Source organism: Plectropomus leopardus, chromosome 10, assembly GCF_026936395.1.
Source record: "Plectropomus leopardus strain MGB_pleo_1.0 chromosome 10, ASM2693639v1, whole genome shotgun sequence".
Lineage (NCBI taxonomy): Eukaryota > Metazoa > Chordata > Actinopteri > Perciformes > Serranidae > Plectropomus > Plectropomus leopardus.
Genome location: NC_142185.1, coordinates 12,624,284 through 12,652,025, shown reverse-complemented (window position 1 = coordinate 12,652,025; position 27,742 = coordinate 12,624,284). Strand labels below are relative to the sequence as shown.

At 39.0% G+C, this 27,742-nt stretch overlaps 1 protein-coding gene across 1 annotated transcript in view; it reads left to right on the top strand.

The window, feature by feature from the left end:
• thsd7ba (thrombospondin, type I, domain containing 7Ba) overlaps positions 1 to 27,742 on the top strand; it is a 241,697-nt gene that overhangs the window by 53,124 nt on the left and 160,831 nt on the right. The window contains exons 4-5 of the mRNA XM_088083067.1: positions 9,117 to 9,453; positions 15,949 to 16,125. Coding sequence (XP_087939193.1) covers positions 15,966 to 16,125 — 160 coding nt within the window. The 5' untranslated portion in view covers positions 9,117 to 9,453; positions 15,949 to 15,965. The remainder of the gene's footprint in view (positions 1 to 9,116; positions 9,454 to 15,948; positions 16,126 to 27,742) is intronic.

The following is a 27,742-nucleotide window of genomic DNA, read 5'->3' as shown; positions in this document are numbered from 1 at the left end:
CTTCGTAGAGACATTGTAAGAGGATATTTTAAAGTCATGAAGCAACAATAAAAGCATGATTACAATCATGATTCACTTACTCCTGCAAATGAGATTCAGCCGTAGTGTGTGCTTAAGTGTGCGCATGGAACGCTGCAGCCAATCCTTCACCAAGAAGACATGAATGATGTTTCCATCATTCAGGAGAGCCACCCTCTCCTGTCATCATTATGTCGCTATCATTCACAGACTAATCTTCGCAAATGATTGTGTATTCTTTTAAAGCCTGCAGACAATTCCTATCAAATGCTCACACGCTCAGTGAAGAGCCTAATTGCAGCTGCCAAAACATTGTCTGTGTACTCGATACTAGAGTAGGCACTTATTCGCTTTCATGCTACACCCTACATAAACATCCGTGGAGTGAGTGACAAATTGCATTCTATCATCTCCATTTCCTGCTCATCAGCCTGGTGTAGCGCCAACACTCGTGAGTGACATCAGTTATCTTTGGCGAGTGAACAGCACTACCTTATTTGCAGTGCACATGCTCGCCTGTCAGATTTGGGTCAGACATTGTTTGTAAATAATACATTTTTTCTTTGCTGTAGTACCTGACAGGTAGATCTTACTATGGCACCACAATTCATTCTCTGAAGCTAGCCCTGGATTTTTCTTCTTACCCTGCTGCCTATTGGTTCTTGCACACAATCAGGATAAAAAGGCCCTGAAGCAGCAATTTATGTAACAATTAAAATAAAAAAATCCATGAATGGAAATGTAACAGCTGTCCTAAGACAAATGCTCATATCCACACTGGCAAAGTGAACTGGATCAATACAAGGTTAAGGTTTAATCCCTGGAACACCCATCAATCAATACAGGAAGTCACCCGTTTGAGTGCCTTTTCCTCTACATGGAACCATAATTCCCAGTAACAGACGGCGGACCAGCCTCCTCTCGTCTTCTCTGCTCTCCTTTCCATCCACGACTGCACTCTGATAATCCAGACGGCTACAGACTCAGCATTCGGTCTCTCTGGCAGCCTTCTTCTATTGTCCTGAGCCCTTATCTCTCTGCACAATACTGGTGCCTCCTTAAAGCACAAAGCGTCAACTTGTTTCCCCTCGCCCCTCAAAATGTGAACTTTGAGCTCTGATGCAGTGGAGCTTAGACTCTACCCATTTTATGAAGGAGACTTCAAAAGTTGCTGTGTGTTTGTGCATATCTGTGTGTCTATGCTTGTTGGCATGTGTCTTTATGTTGTTCCATCGATTAGAGTTTGTGGTTGACGGTGGGGAAAATCTGAGTTTTTGTTGTTGCCCATGGGTAGGCTCTGTAATTTTTTTTGTTGTTTTTTTGAAATAGCCAAAGAAATAATCCATTGTGAATGTCTGTGCATAGCAGGGGTAGGGAAAATCAATCCAGTACAGTATTGTGATAATTTACATTTCAATATTTAATCGGTACATCAAAGTAAATGTTTTAATTATGTAAATTATTAATATTGCAAATATAATTACATTTTTGTAGCAACTAGAAAAATATAATAAATTGTTTTTTTCAGTCCACATTTTGCTGCAATAAAAACGAGGGGGGATAACCAGACTGAACACAATCTTATCTTATAGATAAAACAGTTTATGGCAAAGATTTCCTTTAGGGAGATGATTTGTAGTTGAAAAAAAGGTAGTAAATCACAATAAATCATATTCCTTAGCATATTGTGAAATAGGGATGCAGAATATTTGATTTTGCTGATATCCGATATGCCAGTATTTTCTAACTTATTTTGGCCAATTTCCAATATACACATGTTTATTTGCAACTTAATTGCAGAGAGCTGTTAGTCTCTCCTGTAGTGGAATTAACATATTATCGTAATGGCCCACCTGCAGATGCAGACATAAAGTGCAGTGTTTTTCAAAATGTTCACATTCACAGGGCAAAATAAGAAAACCATTTCAAATTAGCTTACATGTAATATATGCCATATTTATTTTTATATAGCATTTTCAAACAAAAATTCAAAATCCCTCTTACTTCACAGAATTGGATGATGCTCTGTCCGAGACAGTCCTGACAACAGCCACAGCCAGGACAAATCTGACATATTTCAACTAATTAAAGTTGCATTATTAAAGCATCATTTTTTTGGCATGTTGTATCTGCAGAAATGTTTATTTCGGACCGATAGAGATTCGGACAACATTCCAATTTGAATTTTTTTTATTTTGCCACACAGACAATTCGAGCAAGGCACCCTTCTTCAGTGTGTGTGTATTGACAATAATGGAAATTGGAGTGCAACAATTGGATCCTAACTTTGAGTCTTAACTCTGAGTGAGTTTTATTTTTATAACCTTTATCTGCCAATACCAATGTTGGCAAATATCATTGTCAATCCCATAGAAAAACTTTCCAAATCACAATAATATTGTAACCTGACTTAAGTATTGTGAAAATATCATATCAAGGGGCGTCTAGTGTTCCCTATTCCTAGTTCATAGCACACCGTCTATGAAGTGTCTTTTCAATAAAGTGAAAAACGACTGTGCCTCCCTGATGTGCGGCACCTTCTGTCTTCTAATCCACCATACAGCTTTGAATTGATAATGTCCCACACACACACACACACACACACACACACACGCACACATGTTGTCTTCCAGCACATTGATAGACAATAGTTCATTGCATAGCAATTTGCTTGTTGTTTCAAATATGTAGATGACACAGTATGAGATAGAAACATAGCTGTGTGTGTCTGGGTTATTAGTGCTGTTGGCAGTGTTGATGGGTTTGGAAAGGTCAGTGAACAAAGTGAACATAATGTTCTGACATTTAGAACTGAGCGAGTGCGAAAGATAATGATAATGTTTTTGATGACTCAAAATACAGAAAAAGAGTGCCTTTATGCATGAACCAAAGTCTTAGGATCTGCAGTGTTAATGTTTGAATATTTAGTTTTTAACTCTTATAGCTTGTTTTATTCACAGCATTTCTTGACTGCCTGTGCCCCGTCTTGTTCTGGTTGACCTGTTACGGCCTTGTTGACAGATGCTCTTTTTCCTTTGCAGTTTTTTTTTGCCTGTGTCTGGAGCTAAATTCTGCTTTAAGACTAAAATGTACACATTTATAATGCAAAGCATTCTTTGAAGTAGCATAGGGGAATTAAGTCATTCAGTAGTTTTCTTCAACTGTTATTGTCAGACGGCAGCACATTGAGCCGTGAATAGGTCAGTGTAATGCAGCCGAAGCCATTCATAGAAAATAATACCAGTGAAGGCCTGTTGGTAATTGTTAATATTGTGTTTATTTTTTACAAAGAAAACATCAGCACCTACACAATCTTGAGTCGAACTACTTTTTCAGCTTTCCTTCACACCATACAACCTCTTATTTCTCCAACATGCTGGAACATTTTTAATTTTTTTTTTTTTTTTAACAAACTCGGAGTAATACTTTTTTGGTGAAGACTTCACATCGTCACCACTTATCACAAGAACCAGGCTTTTAATTTCACCCATGGTTCCCCTCTCCTCCACATTTTTTCCCCTCCTGTATAATTGACTTTTTGCAGGTTTCAGCCATCTCCGGACATCTTCTGCAGGCTAGGCAGGTATCAAACCCTCCTCTACCCCACCCACACACACACCCACACACACACACACACATATATACAGATAAATACACACAACTCTCAGTACATTAACAGTTATTTTCCAGAGAGACACTCGTGGCTTCAGGGTCCAGGTGTCTCTGCAACTGCTGACCCATGTTATCAGCTCGCCTCAGCAGCCAGGCCTCCTCAAAATTAATCCTGACGCCGTCATGCCCCCCTCCCCCCCACCCCCCCCACTGATGGCTCCCTCTTTGGTGCACAATCCCCTCTGGATCCTCGACAGCCGGGACTCAGACACGCTCACCTGCATACCCCAGTCCCACGAGACGCTCCTATCAATTGAAAAGGGGAGACACAGTGACCAGGATTACAGCCAGTGCTGCGTTAATTATAAGCTTTTTTAATGAATGGGAGGTAGGGGCTGGGAGGCCAGGTGGAACAGCCACACAAGACAAATCCGATTATCCAGGAAACGGTTTGTTTCTCTTTCAAGCCCTCCATCTCCCTCATTCCGTCTTTTGTGGAATAATTTCCCATCTCCGCTTCAGAAAGCAGAGACATTTGTTTTTGGTGTCTGTTTCTGCTCTAAATCCTTTTTTTAACTCTATTTTGCACATGTTGTCGCACCTTCTCATGGGTGTGTAGTTTACCTAATTTTCACCAAACTTGAAAAGCAACCAATTGAAATTCTGCATACAGATTTTTTAGAGTTGTCTTTTGACCTAAAGCAACTTCAGTCGTTTCCCACTTTTTTCTCCCCTTTTGGAGCTGTGTGTCTTACTCTTATCAAGCATGTTCACGTCAATAAACAGGAGAATACTTATCATTTTGCAGCTTTTGTTCTCCTATTGTTCTGTGCTAATTTGTCATTCTCTGAGATCCCTTTTCATGTCTGATAAAATATTCATGGTGTTAAAAAATATTCAGCAAAAATTATCTGGCTAACACAATGCTCTGAGACTTTGTTTTAGGCATCACATCAATTAGCAGCATTTTAATCTGAAGGCTATTGATTAGCTTTGAACAGGGAAATGTGTGAGATGGTGCATGAATATCTAGCAATGAAATTAAACACAGTTATATCCTTAAAGCGGCTTTGATGCATGAGGGTATTCTATATTAAACATCAGTTAACATTAAAAAGAACATCTCTTTTTCATTTTAAATGCTTGCCGCCTGTCTCTGACTGACTCTGGATTGTTTTGATAAACATATGAATCTGCCATAGCTCGCACTGAGCACCGATTCTGTATCAGACTTTTGATTTTGAGCAACATAGTAGATGAGCTTTTATGTTACCACAGCTGTGGGTTTCAGTTTTGCCTGGTTTCATTTCTCCTTTCATCAGATGCTAATCACTTGCCAAGAAATACTGTAATTGAGATGATTTAGGAATTTGCAGTTTGTGAATCAAATAAAAAATACACTAAAGTGTACTGAAGTTAAGATTTCCTCTCTGTAATAGTATTTGACGTAACTAATTTGATTAGGAGATTCACTGCAGCTCGTCCATATTTAAACATCCTGGTGCCACATTTTTTGCCTTTTTCAAATTTACCCTGTCTGATCACATTTGCTTTGTAATTAATCACCGTAATTCTACAATCTTCTAAAGAAGCATGCGCTTCCAGACCAACTTGTTCAAGGAATCAATTTCCAATCCAACCCAAAGCTATTTTATTTTTTTTAGAAGTGTTCAGAAACTAAGAAAAAGAAAAGCATTGCAATAAAGAGATTAAAACTAAAAGCAATTCCCCAATTTTGTGAGAAAAAGATACTCAGGAGGAGATATCAGTTAACTGATCATTGTGTGGTGTGGCTGGGTTGTGCGGTGAGTTAAAATTCTCTCCCGTCGTTATCAATGCTCTGACCCTGTCGGCTTGCTTAACTACTGCACCTACAGCACAAGGAGGCACCCAGAAAGAGCCATAGTATGTTTCGTGCCACAACGATAAACATGCAGCTGATTGAGTTCACAACCCTGGCTTCAGGAGCAGCTGCTTGGACTGCCAGACTGTTTGAGGTGTTGGCAGAGTAGAGATACCTCTCTCTTTCAAATCCAGCCACATACAACATCTTAACAGAGTGGGAAAATGATGTTCAGTGTCTGGAAGGATAGCAAAAAATGGTGTGTTTTAGTGATTTTTAAAGCATGGCTGAGTTTGTCTGCTGAGGTAGACAGTATTTTATGTATAGTAAGATATGAGTCTGTGAATAGTCCCAAGCCTATTCATGAAAAACTGTTTGTTTTGAGACACATTCAGATATGAATGAGGGTTCATATTTTGATTTAAGCTCCACAATTTTTTAAGTAAACAATGAATTGTAAGAGAAGGCAAATAGAAATGATTTGGCAGATGGTAATGTTCAGGAGATAAACAAGTTCAACATCCACCCACATGAGCAGAATATTTTCAGAATAATATGTTATAATATAAAACTGTATGTAGCTGTTCCACATTGATATCAGCAAGATATGTGGGTCTTGATCTCTCAGAATGATTCAGGTGGCAGTCCTGGAAGAAATCTAAGCTTTCACTTCGGTGCATAGTTAGCAATATGGCAGGTTGTCATATAAGCATCTATTCGACAAAAATTTTAACCAAGCAATGCTAGCATTTGTGTGGTTGTTTTTTATTAACTTGCAGATGTCTCCAACTTTTTAAACTTGCAGAGGTTTAAAAACAAAAAGAAATGTCTCACCACTACAATACAATGCAGTGAGATGGTGAAATACTGGCAGGGTAGAGACGCCACAGAGGCAGGATACATGGCTAAATGCACTCTCTGGGATGGATATTAAAGAAAACCAATGTCTGTGATGAAGAGAAAAAGCTTTGGAGTCATGTCAAGAGGGCTTTTGGCTGTGGGACTGGAGGACAGTGCCAAGCCGGGTGAAGTAACTAGCTCCTGAAGGAAGGTGTGAAGCATGAGGCAGGTTGAGGTTGGAGGCGTGTGTTGTCAAAACAGTCTGGCGGACGCCTCTGTCTTTGGGCTGAACTCTGGAGTGGAGCAAAGAAAGCTGGCTTGTAGAGAAGTTGTGCCCTGGTGTTAATTGGATATGGAAGGATAAGTTAACAAAGACACACCAAGCAAACATTATATTTTAATACAACAGCCCAACAGTAAAATATAACTTCATGAGGGTATTCTCTGTTTGTCAAAACTGTTTATTTTGATTGTGTGGTTTGAATTAATGTCCCATTAGAGAGACAGGAAGTTCTGAGTGAACTCCTTATTTAATGATAAAATATTTCTGTCACAATGGGGAATACATTTTTGAACTGAGTTCACAGTGAAAAATGTTTTGTTTTTTTTTTTAATTAAGAAAAATCTAAAACAAAACCTTGTGATCATTATTGGCATTGGCAGATATTTCCCCAAGACTGGTCAGATGCAATGTTTTGTTTTAAATTTGTTAGTAATGTGACTGATATTCTGACTTTTTTTTCTTTTCAGACATGTCAGGTACATTAGCACAGAAATGTGTGCTTTCCATTGCACCTAGCCATCCTGAAATTTTGTTGGCATTCAGGGTTCAGTATTGTGAGAGCGAATAATGCTCATGTAAGTGAGATGCAAACCAAATTCACTGTTAAAAGAAAATATGTGCAAGTTTAATGAATGCACTCTTTTTGTACATAGACTGTATCAAAAATGGACGTAGCTATTGTGATGTCACCCACTAGTTTGTGGACTGCTCTTTTGAGGCCTTGCATTCCGCATTTTAGCTGTCCCAATCCTGTTTTTGGAACCAGAAGTGACCATATTTGGTCAAGGGGTTGGTGCTGTGGAGGATTAAGTGGGTGGATATGACTCATAGATTGCAGCAAAGCCTTGCTGACAGCCTGTCACTAAAGCGACCCACCCTTGAATATATGTAACTTTGGGCCTTTATAAAATATAAACTGGTGAGTAATTCACCCTCTGTACAGTTGTCTCGAATGTTGAAATAAGCTACTGAGACCAAAAACGTTTTTGTATCAGGCTATTAACATGTTTATTTCTTCTGTAAAGTTTGACATTTAAACATTGGGGTCTATTGGGATATACTCTGTTTTGGAGCCAGCCTTAAGTGGTCATTTGAGGGACTGCAGTTTTTGATACACCTGCATTGGCTTAGTTTTCTGCCTTGGAGGTTGCCTCTTGGTTCATGCTTAACACAGCAAGAATGTCTGTACCGAATTTCATGGCAATCCATCCAATAGCTTTTGAGATATTTTAGTCTGGACCAAAGTGGTATACATACCAGCGACGGACAACAGTTCCTTGGCTAGTTTGGCTTAACTCTACCGTGCTTTTTAAAGTTGTGTAAACATGTTCAGATATTGTATTACTACAAAAACCTAGATACCAACTCTTACCTAGATACCAAGTTTTCTGAGACGTTGTCTATGTTTCTACCTAAAAACAGCCTCTGCAGCACCAACCATAACTAGATGTAGTAAACCACAAGAGCTGAGAAAGAAACTAAGAGGCAGCGGAGACACTTTTACTATAATAGAAGTCTAAAGTTGAGATTGAATAAAGATTAAATTAAGTACTTGTTCCTACTAGAAACTGTATGTTCGCAATTGTATTTGCTCCATCCACCAGGAGCACCTTTCCTCCATCCTATTTGTTGGCTTTTATTTGGTTAGTAGCCAGCCAGGGGAGATGTACAGCCAGAGAGACAAGCCCATTTGAGCCACAATGGAATGGCAAGGCATAGCACTTAAAAGCCTTGGGAAATAAGGCCCGGGTCACTGGGATCTAGGGCATTCAGGAGCGTGGCCAGGATGGTCAATAAGGGAGAGAAGCTTATAGGTAGGGCCAGCGGGGAAGGGGTTGGGGTTAGATTGTAGACAAGGTCAGGAGGTGTTAATAGAATCAGAGTTTCCTCTGCATGCGCTTTCAGGACGAGCTTGGCTGGAAGGCTGACATGTAATCATCGAATGTCATAGGAGAGCAAAAACCCAAGCTGCTGCTCTTGGACTGCACACTTGATATTACTGTCATAAGGTGACACAGGCCGTGACAAATCATGACCGTAAGCCCTGCAGTTTAATGTAAAATCCACAAACAACAACCAATCTTGTGCTAATGCGATACATAAGTGATGTTGCCCGTCCCCCTCTAGAACTGCAGCAGGCCTTCATGTTAGAAACATGATCATTTTTCATCAGCATAGAAACTTTCTCTTGAGATCTTTCTGGTGAATAGTAGAATGAATGACTGAACATATGAATAGAGCATGAATCATGGCAAAGTCGTACCTCTGGACCAGATGTGTATAGCATGGGAGGATGCTGCCTTCAGGTCATGCATCTTTATGTAGCATGTTGTCATTCATTCCTTATTTGTATCTTTTGCACACCTCTGTGATGCAAGATGGTTATCAACAATGCATCATGTAAATGAAATATAATCTTGAGAATGTCATTGCTTGAAGTGTCAGACTTTACACTGAGGCTGCAGTATCAGATATTTGTATCAGTGTCTTTTCTTCTTCCTTTGTCTTTCTCTACCTCAGACCCTGTAGCCCAATCCGACTCTTGTGCCAACCCCAGTGGGAACATCAGTGGGTGGGTACTTGACAGAGCCAGCGCCAGGGAGTTAATACCACTCAGTGCTGCTGGAGGTGTGACACAGTCCCAGCCCTCTGCACATTGATTCACACAGGATTAATCCACTGCATGATGCTTCAGGCGGAAGGCCTGGCACAGCTGATTTACCGTCCCTGTCAGACTTAACGTCTTTGGAGGCCTCTTCTGCCCTACTCCTGTCTTCTGTGGAGGGACTAGTAAAAAGCATCTGCCACTGCACCAACCAGATCACCCAAAGGGATGACTGGCAGTCATCTGGCTCAGGTACTCATGCTGTGTCATATAATGTGTGTATGTGTGCTTGCAGTTTGGGAGTTGATTTTGAGGAAACTTAGTAATTTTAAGGTTTTAAGAGCACAGCTACCTTGCTTTGTCACATCTCTCCCAACCAGTGTTGATTTCATCATTGAAAGCAATAAAAAAATAACTATTTCACAGCCTTTTTGTCACAACTGAAACAAGGTCAAACAAAATATTAAAAAAATGAAATGCAAAATAAATAAAATAAAATAAATGAAAACTAAACCTTATTGTGACAGACAATCGACAAATTAACTAAACTGCTTAACGCAACGTCTTAAGCAACAACCTGCATGCATTTGTGGAATCATGTGCTGTAGCCTCAGGCTCCTGATAAGTAAAACAGTTTTCACAAAAATGTCTCTTGTTCTGAAGTTGATTTAGTTGTTTGACCTTGCACTACTGTTATTTAAGACCAATTCAGAACAAAGATTGGATTGTAACTACTTGCAGTGTCCTGATCTGCAACATTCTGAAAACTTGCTAGTTAAACCAGTGCGATAGACAAGGAGTACCATCTCCATTGCAATGGCTGTCTGTACTAAAGGCCTAATTTCCAGCTTTTCAGGCTTATTTTGTAACTTAATGTAATTTATTACCGCTTAAAATATAGTTGAGGGTAGTGATAGTGAGATACTTGTTCCATTTGCATTTCTATTAGTGATGAAATGGCAAAAATAGTGTGTGTGTGTGTGTGTGTGTGTGTGTGTGTGTGTGTGTGTGTGTGTGTGTGTGTGTGTGTGTGTGTGTGTGTGTGTGTGTGTGTGTGTGACATGCACATGGAGAATGCATGCCTTTACCACTTACCTAGCGATAGATGAGAATGAAACCCATAGCCATGGCAACTGCACACAACAAAGATGGCATCGGCTGTCACCTCTACATGCTTAGAAGAAATCAAAATTGAAAATGCAAGACAAAAGTGAGACTGAAATTTCACTGACAAAAACAAAACACTAAAATGTTTCCCTTGCGTCAAAGGAATACTACACTCACAAATTTACTCATTGCGTGTTAAGTTGAATTCATAAAGAAAGCTTTGCTGTTTTTAGGATTCTCTGTTTGCCGTGACAGCATGCAAAAAAAAAACAACATTCTCCATGAAATTGGAGTCAATGGGGGCTGCTTCTAACAACAGCAGAACAATATCAAAACATCAGGTTACAAACTCTCACACAACTCATGCACAGTAATCCAAGTCTCATTTGTCCAGTCGCATGCCCAGTTCTTTGCAAATACATGCATTCTCACTAAAACATTTAGATTCAAAACACTTCACCACAAACAGTCTCATGCATGGTGTGGTAGCGCGTCCAGGCATGCTCCTGCTTTTGAACTGTGTGCAGCTGAGCTCATAAACACACGCACGCTCAGACTCACACTTAGGGCGCACTACTGGTAGGAGGAAGTGTTTTAAGGCACAGTGTTTTAGGAAAAAATATAATGTGTTTGGAAGTACTGAGCATATGACTAAATGAGACTTAGAATGTTAACCTCTTTTGGATTTTTGTTCCGTGGAAGCATACAAGAAAAACAAAACTTTTCCTCCTGAATTTAAACACTCACTGAGTAACTGCTATACAAATGGTCATTTTGCATGCCAATTTTTTTTTTAACTAAAACTAAAGATATTTGAACATTATAATCAGACAAAAAGATAGATATTGGGCAAACGTGTCTCTGCAACACATTCAGCAACAGCGTATGTGCAGCACAACTATGATATGAGTATGGTTAAGGAAGGATTGTGATTATGGAAAATAAATCAAGGTCAAGTTATGGTTAGTGTTAGGCAGCTAAAAAACAGCAAGTTAAGGTTGGGGAAACATTGTGATTACAGTTAATAAAAAGGCAAATGTTAATTGCAAAAACTCCAGTCTCCTGCATGAAAGGCGAACTTGCTACATGTCCATTTAATCACCCCATCCTCCACACCCCTACAATTTGTCTCCCTAAACATAAAGGCCACTATTCCCTGCTATGGCACTGATTGTATGCATTGGATGTAAATTGTGAGGTGCAGATTCATTCAGTATGGACGTAATTCCCGAGATACTGGCTGATCAGTCTAATTTTCTTGCTTTCAACCCTTTTTCAATCAACAGTCTTTTTTTGTTGTACAGTCACGATCAATAGTCCGAAGAGGCTAAATGCTTTTGGAAATGGCAAACACGCAGTATGTCTCAGAGCTGTCATCATCTGTTCAGCAAACAAAATTTGGAAGTCATCTCTATTATAGTTCTGAATAGAATAACCGAAACAGTGTCAGAAGAATTCAGGAATAAAAAGGTGCAGGGTAGGAGTACTCTCAAATATCAGTCCATACAGTGATAGATGAATGCATCTGCACCCACAGGCCTGTGATCAAAGGAATACAAAAAACGGTGCCACGCACTGCCGTACTGATTGTTTCAATGCTGTCATGGTCATTCCTGCCAATGAAAACATCTGCAAAAATCACCTTCTTTGGGTGAGAATGGATTTCTGTTTTTACATTGCCAAACCCAATCAAAAACAATTACATGCACCACAACGTGGAGAAAATACTTGCAGCTGCATTAACCTGAATATACTGGATGCAGTACACAAAGAAGAGCACAGGGATATGGGCCGAGAATGTGAAGAGAGAATGAGCTGGTTGGCTATATAATTATGTGGAAATCCAGAGAAGAGGTTGGCATCTCTGGGAAATGTACTGGGATCAAATGCCTTTGTTTCCACTCCAGGCAGTGCTGGCTGTTTGGCTTATTTAAAGAGAGGCTGGAGGATCGCGTGGTGATTGTTCAGAGCCTTGGCATATCAAATTAGCTTTTGCCATTCATTTGGAAAGATCTAATCAAACATTAATTATTGTGACCACCTGTGAAAGAGAAGGCTGTGGAGTGTTGCTCATCTGTTCCCTTATGGTAGCTGCAGGGTCTTTACTCCCTGAATCCAGTGAGCAAAACCCAAGCAGAGGACCACAGGAGACAGAGAAGCAGATTGCATTCCATCAGATCCCACAGTATCTAATAGGATGCACAGCAGCATCTGAGCCACGCTGCTGTTTGCCAGGTTTTCTGTGACCACTGAGAGCCTGGCATGATTCCTTCGACCCAGATATTTAACAGCTTAAGAGCTCTTCTTTTTAAGATTTTCAGGATAGCCTGCATTCCCGGGCTACTGACAGGCACAGACCGGGTGAGCTGTATCAACACAATTGCCACAAACTCCTTAAACTGAAAGGCTTGAAGAATGGCAACCAGTCCTATGATTCTGATATCTAACGCTGTGGTAATCTCACATGTCTGTCTTTGAAAAACAATACAGGATGCCTCGGGGTCATACGTGTTTTCATTGCTTGTTTTTTTTTTTGTTCAAGAGCATGTTTGCCAATCAGTTGTGGCATGTTCTGTCAGCCTATGGAGAGCGCTGCTTGTCCCATGAATAGTCAAATTAGACTGGCTAGAGGGAGGATGTAATCTGGGTGCAGTCAGGTATTTCTTCCAGAGCAGAGCAGCCCGAGAGGTTGGCTAGTAATCAGCAACCAGAGGTGTCTAATTGGCATATGGCTGTGTAAGTGCCAGACTACTCTGCTCATTCATCCAAACAGAATAAATTGTCTGGCTATCAAAAAACTGTGAGACAAAGGCAGCTTTAATAAAACAAAACACAAAAAAGTGCTATTCAGAGTGGATGAGTTCTTGAAATCAGAGAGAACATTTAACCCTATCACTGTTCTTTGGGTTCACAGAATTCAAATGATGTACCACATGCGTATGAAACCCATGCTGCAGATCTGCACATTGCTGTGAGGACAGATACAAAGCAAGAGCTGTATGTTGAAATGCCAAACCCTGAATTTGAGCTCAAAAGCCCCTCTGACACAAAGAGACAAAAACACTTCAGACCATAGAATAAACACATCAAGCCCGAGGAAAATTGGACAGTCCATCAGAAAAAAAAGCTGGGCATCTGGCAGCCCACCTCTGGGCGCCAGGCCATCTCCACCCTGCAATTCTTTCTCATTAAACAAATTTCACCCCCACCAAAGCACAGCTAAAGCAGAAAAGTCAAAATCTAATTTTCCTGAATGAAATCAAGCAAAAAATAATCAAGCACCCAGCGCTTTCACAGACACGCCATGTGTAAATAATCTTAAATCTCCAATGCCCGCTGCCTCTCAGTAGTTAATCTACCATCAAATACTCTATGATTCTCAGTTATCCGGGCAAAATGTAAACCCAGTGTGTTGTGGAGAGCTGCAACGTTAAATGAGAAACGAAATAAAAACAGATTTTCATATTGTCATGATGCACCTTATAATTAAGTTTAGGAGTTAAAATTGTTTTTGGTGAAAAATTACAAACTGTAGAAACCATCCATCTGATAACAGTTACATTCTGACTTTAAAGTTCAGTGTGTGGGATTTAGGGGAATATATTGGCAGAACTGGAACATATGTAATAAGTATCTTTTCTCTGGTGTATAATCACCTGAAAATAAGAATTGTGTTTCCGTTACCTTAGATTGAGCCGTTTATATCTACATAGGGAGCATGTTCTCTTCTGTGTAATCCTCCATGTCGCACTGCTATGTTTCTAAAGTAGCTCAGAACAGACAAACCAAACACTTGCTCTAGATAGGGCTATATGTGTTTTGGACTTTTTTTGTTTCAGCCACCATAGTTAGCAGCCCATTCACAACAAGCTGAACAGCACTGAAAAAACATTCATCTTTGACGTGAAACTGCTTCATTCAGTGCTTTCGGTCACTTTTAAATCACCAGTCTGTTTGTCTTTTAAGAGGAAGAGACCTCTGCAGAAAATTTGGCCTCCATTAAAAGTCTCCTTAAGCGTCTGGATCTTAAGGTATCAGAGAACAAGGTTGAGTACACATTAGCAGGCACTGGCCTAGCGGCCCTCATGTGACATGCCAAACAGTATTGGAGAGACACTGATTTGTAATGTGAAACTGTTTTATTCAGTGTTTTTGTTGGTTTAAATCAGAGAGTCTGTTAGTTTTGGAGAGGAAGAGATCCCTGCGGATAATTCTGCTATAGACGAGAACCTCCTGAACAATGAACATTGAAGGAATCCAGAATCAGAATCAGAATCCAGTTTTATTGTACACATTTACATATACAAGGAATTTGACATGGTGTTTTGGTGCAAAACAATTAACACAAAGGAAGAATAAAAATATTAAATTTAAATAGTACAAGAGATAAAATTATAGAAGCAATTTAAAAATATAAAATGAAAAAACAGAATATAAAGAGCACAAAATTTATGTACAAAAGTTGTAATGGAGGAAATGCAGATGTGCAGAAGTTGGTTTTACAGTGCAGTTGGTTCTACAGTCTAAATAAATAAGTTAACTGACAGTGTTCATGTAAAGAAATCCTAACACGCTTTGAACATGGGAGAAGTTTCAATCTGCAATCCTCACCACTAGATAGCACTATGTCCTACACACTGTTCCTTTAAAAACCAAAAACACATAATAAACTCAAAAAATTCACATCTGATGCTAACATCACTTATACCAACTTGTGTATATCAGGGTATCTCAGTGTGCATAAACTTAATTAACTTCTTCACTTCCTTATTTTTTTTACCCTCTAATATGTAACAACTCTGTGTGGTACAATTCATACAATGGCATTTAATTTTACGCCAAATTATGTGTTACAATTCTCAGTTTTGCTGTGAATCTAATACCATTTTAGATTGGAAGTCAAGTTCATGTTTGCAGAATGACAAGAAACTACAGGGAGTGCTCTGTGGGAAGATAAACCAATAATAACAAATCTCCCAATACCCACAAGTGCCACAGTGCAGCAAAATTTGTTTCCGGAAAACGAATCATCGCAGTCATGAACACCATTACATCGGTCTCTCAAAGTATCAGGTGTTACAGATTCAAATCCATATTCATTAATTTTGCTGTTGGTGCAACACAATTAGAGACCCAGTGAATCCAGGACTAATCCCTACCACTCCTAGGACATGAATCACAGTAGCGGGAGATAGGAATAAATGAGCTGCAATAAAAAGGTACTAATACCCCATATTACTCCAAGCTTAAAGTCTTTCCTTCCTTCAATACATGTGTCCACTTCTACCTCGGGAGGCTGAGATGCTCAAGCCTGTATGACTAATTATTTTTGGTCTATGTAGGAGGAGAAGCAGGCATGATATTACACTCGTATAGTGGATTAAAAAAAAAAAAGCCCTGTGATTCATATATGAGAGAGTGTGATGCACTTTGGAGGGTGAGACTGAAAGTCATGTTTCTCGGCTGGAGGTTTCAGTGGGACGTTTTCTACACTGCAGCCTCAGAGTGTCTGACACCTTCTTTACTTTTCTCATTTTTAAGAAGCGTACACACAGTCTCTTTCTCTTTCTTTTTCTCTGGCCTAGGTCCCTCTACATTTTCATGAGTGACTTACTGATGAATTTCATGTTCTTCCCACAGGAGTAAGAGAGGAAGCAATGGGCTGGACTATGACTCTTAAAGATGACTTTGGGGTCATTTCCTGGACACAGCGAGCTGGGAGCTACCTCAGCCTCTTCCTCTTCTTGTCTCTCTTTTCCTTTTCGGTCCAGTCAGACATTGTGCCTCCGAAGGACCATCACTTCGTTTGGAAAGCAGGTAAAATGTTTAATTCTTTATCTTCTCTATAAATTTGTTAATCAGTGCCTATTGTTTTGACAAATACAATCACCCAGGTCTTTCATTTCGTGAACAAAATAAGTGGATGTAGTCTATTATCATTTACTACTACACTTATTACATGGCTTTGTTGAATACCTAATTCTGATTGGTCTGTTAGGGCACTCATACATCTGTTGTTTCTCAATAACAGACTGTTGCTATGGAAGCAGTTCTGATCAGACACTTATCAGAAGCAACAAAATGATTTTTTTTATAAATAATATCACTTTTAAATCAATATTTTGGGTCACATTATTTGTTTCTTTAGTAAGTAGCTGGGTACTGCGTGGGACAGTCTACAGAGTGTGGGTCATAATGGCATCACCTTCTCAGGGTTTATTTAAAAAGGGGACTTTTAGACCAAACTGTTTTGAGAGGGACTACCCACTGGGCCGCTCCCCTGAAAACTACCGCCAATCGAAATGCTGACATGACGTAAGGTGGTCTACATGTTTTTGCTTTTACAAGTCAAAACCGAATTGTATTTCAAGCATCACATACAGTATATGCTCAGTAAAGCCTGGACTTCACTGTTGGTCCATTTGTCTGTATTTTCTTCCATTTTTTTAGTTGCGAACTGTCGTTTGTGTTTGTGTCATCTTGGTTTCGGTTAGGTTTTGGCTAACAAGCTTTTTAAAAGGCGGTTGCTGGTGCTGCATTGACTCCTGTATTCAACCTGTCACTGTACTTATGTCACTCAAGGTTCCTTTTGTACTGAGGTGATGTAACCTCATGCAACTTATTTGACTATATGTGGATGTGTTTGTCACATAACAGTGTTTGTTGGAGGGGCATATGGTTGCTTATTGCAGTCTTTTGATGACTGCCAGAGGTCAATCTTACATATGATTTGTATGTGTTTTATTTGCGTTAATGTCATCGTGTTGAATGTTTAGAGCTTGATGATGTAAATTTCTGTGAAACTGGACATAAGACATGAACTGGCATCTGACGAAAGACATGATCCACTTCAGTTTTGTAGGTTAGGTTTAGAAAAGAAACACACAAATTTCCCCACTATGGGGCTAATAAAGGATTATCTTATCTTATCTTATCTTATTTTATGATGACGTATCCTAAAATAAGTCACTGTTCAACTGGTTGGTTCCACACCATTCCAAATTCGTCTCTCCTGGGGTAAAGTCCTGTGCCTTGCTATCCGTCCACAACCCCAAGAGGCCCCTGCCTCTTATGGGGACTACTTCCTTCTTTCTTCCTGTCAGCACATTGGTCACGTGGTTGCAGCCTTCCCATGAAAACCGCCTGGCTGTGAAATACCTGCTTTGTAAAAGTCTCTCAAAACAACCTACTAAACACTACAATAATTCCTAGCTCTTGTTTTGTGAACACAATTAAAAGGAGGATTTTTAAAATGATGTTTTTAAGAATGATGAAGTTGCTCTGATCAAAAAATGTCTAATAACCCGCTCACTCTACATTTTTCCTTTCTTGTCTGCTCGTCACTTGCCAAGGTTGCTCCAGTGGTATTCTATGAAATTTTTTTTATCTCACCATTCAAGTGTAAGGATTTAACAAGAGAGACCTCTGTCACCCTATTATGGTCCATACAGTGCTGTATGGTAACATACACTACATGTGTGAACACACATGCACACACACACACACACACACACACACACACACACACGCGCGTACGCACACACATACACACACACATATGCACACTCCAGTATACAGGATGTATACACACACCAGAATCAGTCATTTCTTCCTCTCATTATAGGAGAAAAATACTGTACAACTACATTCATTTTCAGTGCGTGGATCCTGCAGGGGAAAGTAATTCTGTAACACACATTGTTGGGAAACATAAACCTCAGGCTGCTATTGGACATCATCGAGCTAGAGGGCCCTAAAGCCGGGGCAGTTAGCATAATGAATTCTGACGGACTATCCATCCCCAGCCCTGTAGTGACAAGCCGGTCTTGGATTGTTACCATAATGATGTGCATGCTGTAGTAACGTGACATGCTTAATGAGACATTGGTGCACAGTAAATAATCATGCCCTGTTCTGCTGAGGATTTATGGCTCCACTTCTGTCTGGTTGACATGGTTTCAATGAACAGCATGCTGCATGTATTTGTTCTGTAAATGTCTAAATATATTGATTTTTAAGTTGTTGTTTTTTTCATGCTGTATTTTATATACAAACATTTATCATATTTGTGAGAGAATGGCGTTTGAATAACTGTATTAAGAGTTGATGTCAAACGTCACTCTCCCGCACAGAGAATTTGAGTTAACCTCACAATTCATCCTTCACGCGCTTAACAAATTCAATTGAAAATGCATTTCCAAAGCAGCTTGAGGAGGAAAACTTGGCCTTCCCACACAAACGCCCCACTTGCTGTGCGATTAGCACTTTCATTTCTCACTCTGTGGTTGGGTAATGACACTGCCCAAGTGATAAAGAGATTGATTAATTTCACTTGAAAGAGCGTATGTTCAAAAGGGATGTAACCGGGACACCAAGAGTGAGGATTTGACATCCGTGCAGGGCTAAGATGGCTTATGAGTTGTTGCTTAACTGGATATAAAAACTGCTTTCGAAAAAAGCAAGGGAATCTCAAACTTAACATGCCTCACCTCTGAGTATATCCACCTCCAGATGACTGTTTGACTCCGGGGAAAACTGAGGGACCGTAGCAATCGGTATCACGGTGCTTTGAAGTGAAATCTAACAACAGAAACCACAGCTGAAGAACAGTAGGTGGTACAATGAAGCATGTTGTGTTACAGAGCGAGGATTGGTATTGTTTGGTTTAAATGAGCAAACAGTCCTCGGGGCCTCACATGTCTCACTGTCTTTCCAGAAGCTCCAGGATTTATATCACAAGTCCAAGTATTACTTGAATGTTGGCAAATATTGATTTAACTTCCCCATCTCCACTGTGAACATAATATATTTGAATACTTCATTTGGCTGACAAGCTCCCTTTTAATTTTGGACTTGTCAACGTAGGGAAGATGTGCTGTAAATTATGCACAGCCGCCCTATTGTGTGTTTGGTGTGTCTATCTAGGCCAGCAGCATTGTGGGGTAAATCTTTTGTGTGAGCCAGTTCCCAGAGCTGTGGCTAAGCTGGGAGTCTCTGGCTCAAACAGAAAGCTGGAGCCATTTAAGCTTGACCTTCATCAGTGTCTTGGAGAGCAGAATGGAGCGCTGAAACACTGCGGCTAATGGGACGATTATTTAACTCTTTAAAGTGACTGTTGAAAAAGACAACTTCTTTTAAACAGCCATACTTGTTAACAAAGATGCATACATGTACCATTGACTCAAAGCACACTGAATGTAAAGCTTTTTGCTCGAGAAGGATTATATTACCGGATCATATTACTGATATCACTTTGAGTGTGAGAAAAATACAATAAGTATCACATATGACAAAGACTGAACGTTCCCTCTGCATAAAACCTTGCAACACATCAGTGCTGTAGACTGGAACAGAACAGTGTGATTTGCATTTCTCTGTTTTTTTTCTATTTCATTACTTTAAGTTTGTTGCACTGCTGTAGTTTGCATATAACGAGTTTATGGGTTGGGGGAAATTGATTTTAGAATATAATGGCAGACGAGTGAAAGTTTGCCTACCATAGCTTTTGCCTTTTAAGTGTTGTTTTTGAAATTCAAGGGATCTTATACAGTCCTGTTAGCTCCAGAATGCTGATATCCTCCAAAACAGGGCGTTAAAATTGGATTTATTTTGACTTCCATAAGCATCTGCATTTAAACACGACAGAAAGACACCGCACTCATCCAGTGTCAGCTTTAGTCTACTGAAAGAGTAAGATCCTCTCTCACAGTATTTCATTTGTCATCTTTGAAATGAGTGTAATTTTTCTGTAGACGGTCTTTAAAATGCTTGGATTCACCTATCAGAAGTTATTTGTGTTTTTTTACAGCTTAGTTTAACAAACGGGAAAAGAGCTGCGTTATTCTTAGATACAAGAGCTCATCCCAGATGGGGCTGTGCATCAAAGCCTCTCTCTTAAAGAGAGAAAAACACCTTTATTTTTTAAGTTTTTACTTTCCATCTTTGACGAGGGAATCCAGCTAGTTTGGGATAGAGGAATCTTCATCTTCCAACATAATTTTAACAGAACATCACAGTTTAAAGCATTAAGACTGCAGTGAATAGTGTGATTAAAATAATGCATTTATATTTGTTTAGTGACTTTGTATTCCCTCATTTACTTACTTGTTTTATTATTTTTTCTCTTCATTTTTGGCTATAAAAATGAAATTATGTTTGTCCTTGTTTTTATAGATCCTGCCAGGGTTCTCTGGGGGATTGAATAATTAAGCTGTCTTGTGTTCATCGAAATTATGTGGGAACTTTCAGCTGAGGGGCAATGATTTTCAAAAGATTGTGAAATCAATAAAGGGTTTTCCTTAATGAGAGGGATCTCTCTCAGCATCGGCAAGATTATTCAAAGAGTTTACGAGGCTGAAGCTCCAGGACCCACTCTAACCCGAGGCTTGTGACTCAGTAAAAAAAATAAAAACCCAGATGTGGAGTGATCCAGTCAGGCAACATTTACATTTCATTTCAGGGTCTGAGTGTATTTATTTGCAATTTCAGCACACTGTTGCACCATCAAAGCTGAAATCAAACATCGCTGCTGCAGCGAGCTTCTGTTGTTTCTGAAAAATAAGCTCAGAAAAGGCAGTGTGCTAGGATCCAGTCTACCGTGATTACACATTTAACCAAATTGCACTTAATAATTTACAGAGGGCTAGTTGCATTGTGGTGACAAAGAAAAAAAAGAGCCAAATGCATGTTTTTGTTTTTTACCAGTTAGCAGCACTGCATGAGATGTCACAAGCAGACAATATGTAGTTACCCTCACGCTGGCTCCCTCTTGCAGCAAAGGTTAATTCCAATTTGGTTGTGAATAATAAAATTCTTTGTGTCAAAGCTCATTCTGATGTCTCTGCTAGAGGGTCGATCCAACATATTCCTTCTTCTTAGGAGCATGAATCAGAAAAGTAATTATTTGTATGGCAATGGCCCGGAGGTCTAAAATTGGAAACTTTAAATAAAGTAACATAAAGTTCACACATACAGTAAATCATAAAATTAGGCAGATATGCTCAAACTACTTTTTTGGGAGGGGGGCATACTTTAACTCTCACACACAGACTACTTTACCCCTCGTAGTGACTGAGCTATTAATGATCCCAATCCAAGGCTTTAATTTGAAATATTTAATATGTATGCAGCTATTAAGAAAAGCAGAAAGAAAGATTTTGATGTTCACAAAGCATCTTTATTAATATGACACAACATGCTTAAATCAGTCATGAAACTCAATCACATCAAAAGTCATTAGGGAAATTATAGGGCCTAAATGTATTTGTTGCCTACCTGCACAAAAGACTATTTCTGGATGAAGGCTGTCTCTTCCATATAGTCATATATCTTAAAATATACATTTTGTAAAACAGAACATTAGGCCAAACAAAAAAAGGGGGGAAATGGAAAAATAAGACCCTACAGTTAGCTTCACTGGGGCGTGGAACCTTGCACATTTGGACACTTTTCAGAACTGGACTTTAACGTTTTACTTGAGAATTTTTTTGCCTTTTTCTTCACTGCATTAAGTACTAATACCTTTGTTACCAGAGTTGTTCTGATACAAAAATTAGAAATGCCTCTGATACTGCCTAAAATACAGGGTTGGGTATCTAGGAGCATGTATTCTATGCATCAATTCCATGTGATTTATTAATAAACTTTAAAGCATTTTCACATCTGGATAAAAAGGCAGTTTTCCCAGAAAGCACTTCTTTACCAATCTGCGAAGAAGGATTGATTTCCAATGAATAGTGTACCATTAGCTGCTATCAAAATGTTTGCAATTTGGCAGTGTCAATGGCATTCATTCTCTGTATGTATTTGTTCATGTTTCACAAAGAGTTCTTACCTAAGCCATGCCATTCAATAGCAACAATTTCACAGCCATAAAGATTTATACAGCTGTTTTTTTGTGTTTTATTTATTTATTTATTTATTTATTTTTAACAAATTAGTAAGAGATAGGAACTATGCAAACTCAGATATCGGAATTGGTATCAGGAAGGGAAAAATCCATCAGAACATTCATGTTTGTTTCAACAAGTTCATTATCTTTTGCATTTTGCCTACATTTACAGATATCAGCTGTCGTGTGTGCGGTTTATGTGATTCGAATCCAGTATTGCACAGACACTAGGCCACTGCTAGCCAATTTGGTAAGCAGAGTTCTGCTTTGCATACAATAGTGATGTGGGTCAGGGTTTTTTAATACTAACACCTACCCAAGCTGCAAAAGTATGTGCAAATAAACCACCTGACCAGCAAGCTGCCAACTTGTGCATTATGGTATCCCAGTTGTCAGGATTGAGAACTGAGACAAGGACATAAACAAGGACTGCTGTCTCCAAGATGTGTGTATGTGTGTTTGATATAGAGAGACAGAGAGGGGGGAAGAGATGATGCACATTAACTGCACCTGTACATCGCTAACCGTTATTGCTCAGGTGGAGGAGATGGTTGAGTGACCTGCACTTTAGTGTGGATGGTCTGGTCACTTCACTGCTACATCAATAATTCAGCTGTTGAACTAAGGTCTAATGTGAACAGTGCTATGGATATAAAAGCTCTTCATAGAGCTTATCAGCTGTAAATGACGAATAACATGTTGAATAGAAAACAGGTTATTGTAGGAAACCGCAGAATGTATTTATATGCCCTGCCATAATGTGATTACTCACATGGAGCTCAATTTAAATTGAGTCTAGCACCCAAACAAAATACAAGCACACTGTTTTTCTTTGCTGTGTGCATGATTCTGTAAGTTACAAAGGATTCTGGCTGGATTGTGAACACCCACTTATTTGGATTTTTTTTAAATTACATTTCTGTTTTATTTCAATGTTGGAAAGATCTTGAAACAGCTACAAGTGATGCACTTTCTTTCCATTTTGCTGCACTACTGTCCTTTTCCTGTGCTCAGCTTTGTGATGGAAATGTGCCATTGGGGTGTGCACAGTATAAACCGCTGTCATTTGCAAAAATCTTTCTCTCCCTTTTTTGCCTTCTATGCACACTAAGGCATTTCTCACACCTCAAAAAGATGCTTTTCAAAAATGTGCTCCAAACTTGACCTGTAAATAGTCTCACATTGTAATGTGTATGGGCGGAATAAATAATAACAATAATGTTCTCTTGAAGAGATACAGAGGCAGAATTGTGAAAAAGCAAACTTGCTGCTGCCTCAAACTATTATCAGTAAAACCTGTTATACAGTTGACTTGCCTTCTTTTCTTGTCAGATAAATTTGCCACTATTTGTAGGCAATCTTAGGGCATCTTAGGCATATCACATGTAGACACCGGCATGTAAGCCTTGTTTGTATTTTACTTGCCTTAGCCTGGACCAGATTTCTTAATAGAATTTAAGATTTGAATCTAGCTGACTGACTGAGGCATCTCAATGTAATCACATCCCCCTGAGACCGGTCAAGTTACTTGATAACGTGTCAGAATCACAGTTATCTATCCAGCATAGGACTAAAAACTGTGCCATGACTTACAACATTGAGAGCATACATTGTATAACATTAAGGCTATGGACCAAACTGCAAGCAAACCTCACATTAAACATTTCCAATCAAACACTGCTGGCCAGTTCAAACATGGCAATTCATAAACATGAGTAACTAAAAAAAAACCATGGCCAATATATGCAGCAACACACACACACACACACAAACAGATTTACAAACTTTCTATCAGTTTTAATAGAAGACAAATAAGTATTTTGTAAATGTGATTGAGTTGAGCAACATTTACAACTTACAGATCATTAAGAAAACAATTAAAGTAAGGAAGTGCCTTAGGTTTACAAGTATTGCAAAATAACATTGTGACAGTAATACGAAACATTTGAAATCTTACACCGTCTGCGTGCCTGAGCAGAACATAAGCAAGGCTAATGAAGAGACGTCATCAGGCCCTTAACATCTGCTCCAATCTCAGTGAAGGGACATCCCATCTGGCTAGAAAAAGCGCTTACATGAGAAACACTTTGAGTTTGCTTGTTTAACTCATTGACAGTTCTCTGTCAAAGTTGAAGCCAAACAACAATAAAGCCATTTTAGCTGGTTAAAATAAAGAACACTGAGTTTACATGCCATCTCATAAAGTTGAAATGTTCAAGAAGCTTAAAGTATTAAGTTGGATCAACAAATCTTCAGTCACAGTGGCAAACAGTACAGTCACTGCTGCTGTTGGAGTAATTTTGTACCAGAGTTATTACAAAAACAACATGTGAGGCCACACCCTGAGACCTTTTTAAAGACCTTGCTACAGGTGCTCAAGGTCAAAGGCTGCATTTCATATTAATTTCATGTTTTCATTATTAGGGATGAAAATCTTTACTTGTATTAAAGAGACATAACAAGTTACCATTGCATATGATTTCTTCAAACTAGATCATGTTTCTAAAACTAACTCAATTTAATAAGTTGTGTGAACCAAGCAGTGCTTCCTTTAAGTCAAGACAGCTCATGTGGTTAACTTTTGAAGTAGTCTGCAAATAAAACTAGAATTTTCAAGATTAATCACTTGATAAAACATTACGTTAAAAGATTAGTTGATTTCACTAAATTGCTGTACGTTTAATAGTAACACAGATCCTCCTCAGTTATCCAGCTGTAACAGTTGACTTAATCCCGATAAAACCAGATTTCCATACAACTTAATCCAGGGAATGTGCAATCTCTTATTCAAAGACTGGCAATCCTTTGCTGTAGTCTCTTTACTGATAAAGTGAAGTAATCCACTTTAGCATCATACAGCCTTTCTTTGGCAGCCTGGTCTCATACTCCGGGTGTCTAAATACGCTGCTTTATTGGTATCCCCGGTGTCATTATAGTGACATTTTTTTCCCTTAGTGTCCATATGAGAAGCACCGGGCTTTTAACAAACTCCAATGTAAGCCCATCCACTACATTAATTGGTGTTCAAAGCAAAGGAAATGAATAAAAGTCCACCTAGGGAGGAAGAGAGAGGAGGTGGATGGGTCAGACAAGCACAGAACTATGACCCAGAAGACTGTTGTTCCTGTCCTCTGTGAAACTAATAGTCAACCTTGAGTTACTTTGTCATGTCCACTGTGAGTCACAAGTCGACTCATTTGAGTCAACTAACCTGTCAACCACAATCTTTTCCTAACACTAACCAAGTCGTTTTGTTGTCTAAACCTAACTGTTAACCCTTTCTGAGTCACATGAGTCAACTCACATGACTTACTGCCAATTCCCTCTTTGTCAAGATACACTGACCCCTCCTGCATCAAGAAACAGTTGAAAAGGGGGTCCCCATATTCACTGTCTTTAAGCTGGGGGCTTCTGCCCAATGAGATCATGTTATTTGTGGCAGTGGTTCTCAATCTTTTCATTTTAAGGATTTGGTCATAGTGATATCCATCTGAAAAGATTTTGGTTATTTGAAAACCAGAATTCAGTAGTTGTTAACTAACCATGGATGAAGTGAAACTTATATGAAAGTCACTTTAATGACCCTTACACACATTGATCACACATTTTTGTTAAGTGAAAATGAAGTATTCCCAATTTTTTAGGGATCCCCTGGAACCCCCTCAAGGACCCCCAGTGGTCCCAGACCCCTGGTCAAGTAGCACTTGTCTATAGCTTTAACAATCTGCTGTGTTCCAGCTAATAATCACCTTGAACAAGTAAGTTTCATTTGTAATTTCATCCACACATCCAACCTTTGTGTGAAAAGTTTATTTTTTTGATAATTTAACTGACCCACTTTCCCACAAGCTGCTATACAGTTGCTTGCTTTCTTTTAGTTTCAGGAAGACGTAATGAATGTGTCTGAATCTGAGGTTGATGTTTCTTGAAGTTTCTGTGTTGCTTGCTCATATCTCACTCACTAAATCAAAATGCTTCTTGCTCGCAATAGTAAATTATTAAATGATTTAATTTATAATGATAGTGCCAGTGTTACAGCAAGCCTAAAAAAAGTTTTTTCTCCCTACAACAACCCTCATAGCTCAGTGGACAAATAGCACATTACATGCTTTTTTTATAATATAACTTGAGTCAGTAATTTTGCCTCAAGCTAAAATCTTAAATTATGAAGTGTGGTATAGTGTGCAGACTTAGAATTATTGCTAGAAATCACCTCAAGTATATAGTAACTTCTCAGATTCAACTGGCATAGCTTGAACCCTTTTTGCTGACAGTGATGCTGTATAACAGGGTTTACTTTCACTCATTCATCATTCAGTCTGGTATACAAAATGACTGCAGACACTCTAGATAGAAACATGCAAACTGTGTTGGAGAGGGCATGTGTGTTAACATTTTGGAAGATACATTCTCAAAACTCACATTTTTTATTTTAATGTAAGCACAACAATGACTGCTGCAGTTGATAGCAGTTCGACAACAGCTGTGTATCAAAGTGGGATTTCTTCTGCTGCATGCTGTGTAGAGAGCTTTAAAAGTTAGTAAGAAGTGAGTCATTCAGCAACTGCTGCCTCTGCTGCTGCACTGCTCTCTGTGCTGTAAAACATGTGCAACATGTCAATCAGTGATGCCAAAGCACTGTGTGACAGGCATTTAACAAACCACTTAACAAAGATAAATCGAGCTAAGATTTGAAGTTCAAAATAGCAGTGACATTCATCGTAAGTCCCTATATCTAAATCCTTTAATTAAAGTTGCAGCATGGTTTTTGACTGCAACTGCAGGTCAGCACACACAATTCCTTCCTATTAAGTCTGCCTCTTTCTAGGGGCTTTTTTATGCTCAGTGTTAGATTTGTATACTGACACGGATGGAGCCTTCTGTCAGTACTCCGCGTTCATTTTGTCTGTATCAGTAAAGGTTTTTTGAAACCTTACAGATACAACAACACTGAGCAGTACCACCAGAGATTGTAGGGACAGTGTAGTGTAGGTCAAACAATATACAAATATGGGAGACAACAGAGATATTTAGAAAAAAGCAGAATAGATTGAATTGGTAATACAGTCAAAAGAATTCTCTGTCCACATGTTGCAATTCCACAGCTGTCTACAACATTGCATCCATTATGGTAGGCCTATATCAATACGACCTCCTCCGCCATCCCCTTGTTTGTTGTTTTCTGAAACTTTTGACTCCGCCCTATAGTGCTGGCTGTATCTATGCTATTATAAAGGACACATAAAAGTATGAGGGCAGTGACGTTTTCAATGTTTGAAATAGACATTTCTGTTTCTTTTTATAAAGGGAGTATAATTGGGGCCAAGCCTGAAGGGTTAAGATATTGTTATTGGCACTGGTCTGAGATCACAAACATCTGCGGACACACACCTGAAAAGAGTACGAACTTTTAAAAAGAGATTAAATCTTAAATGTCACAGTAATGATAGAGGATTCATTTTTGTGAAAAAAAAAAAGAGTGATAAGATAAACATGCAAAAAGACCATCTCAACTATGTTTTGCAGCAGATAGGGGTGGCCAGT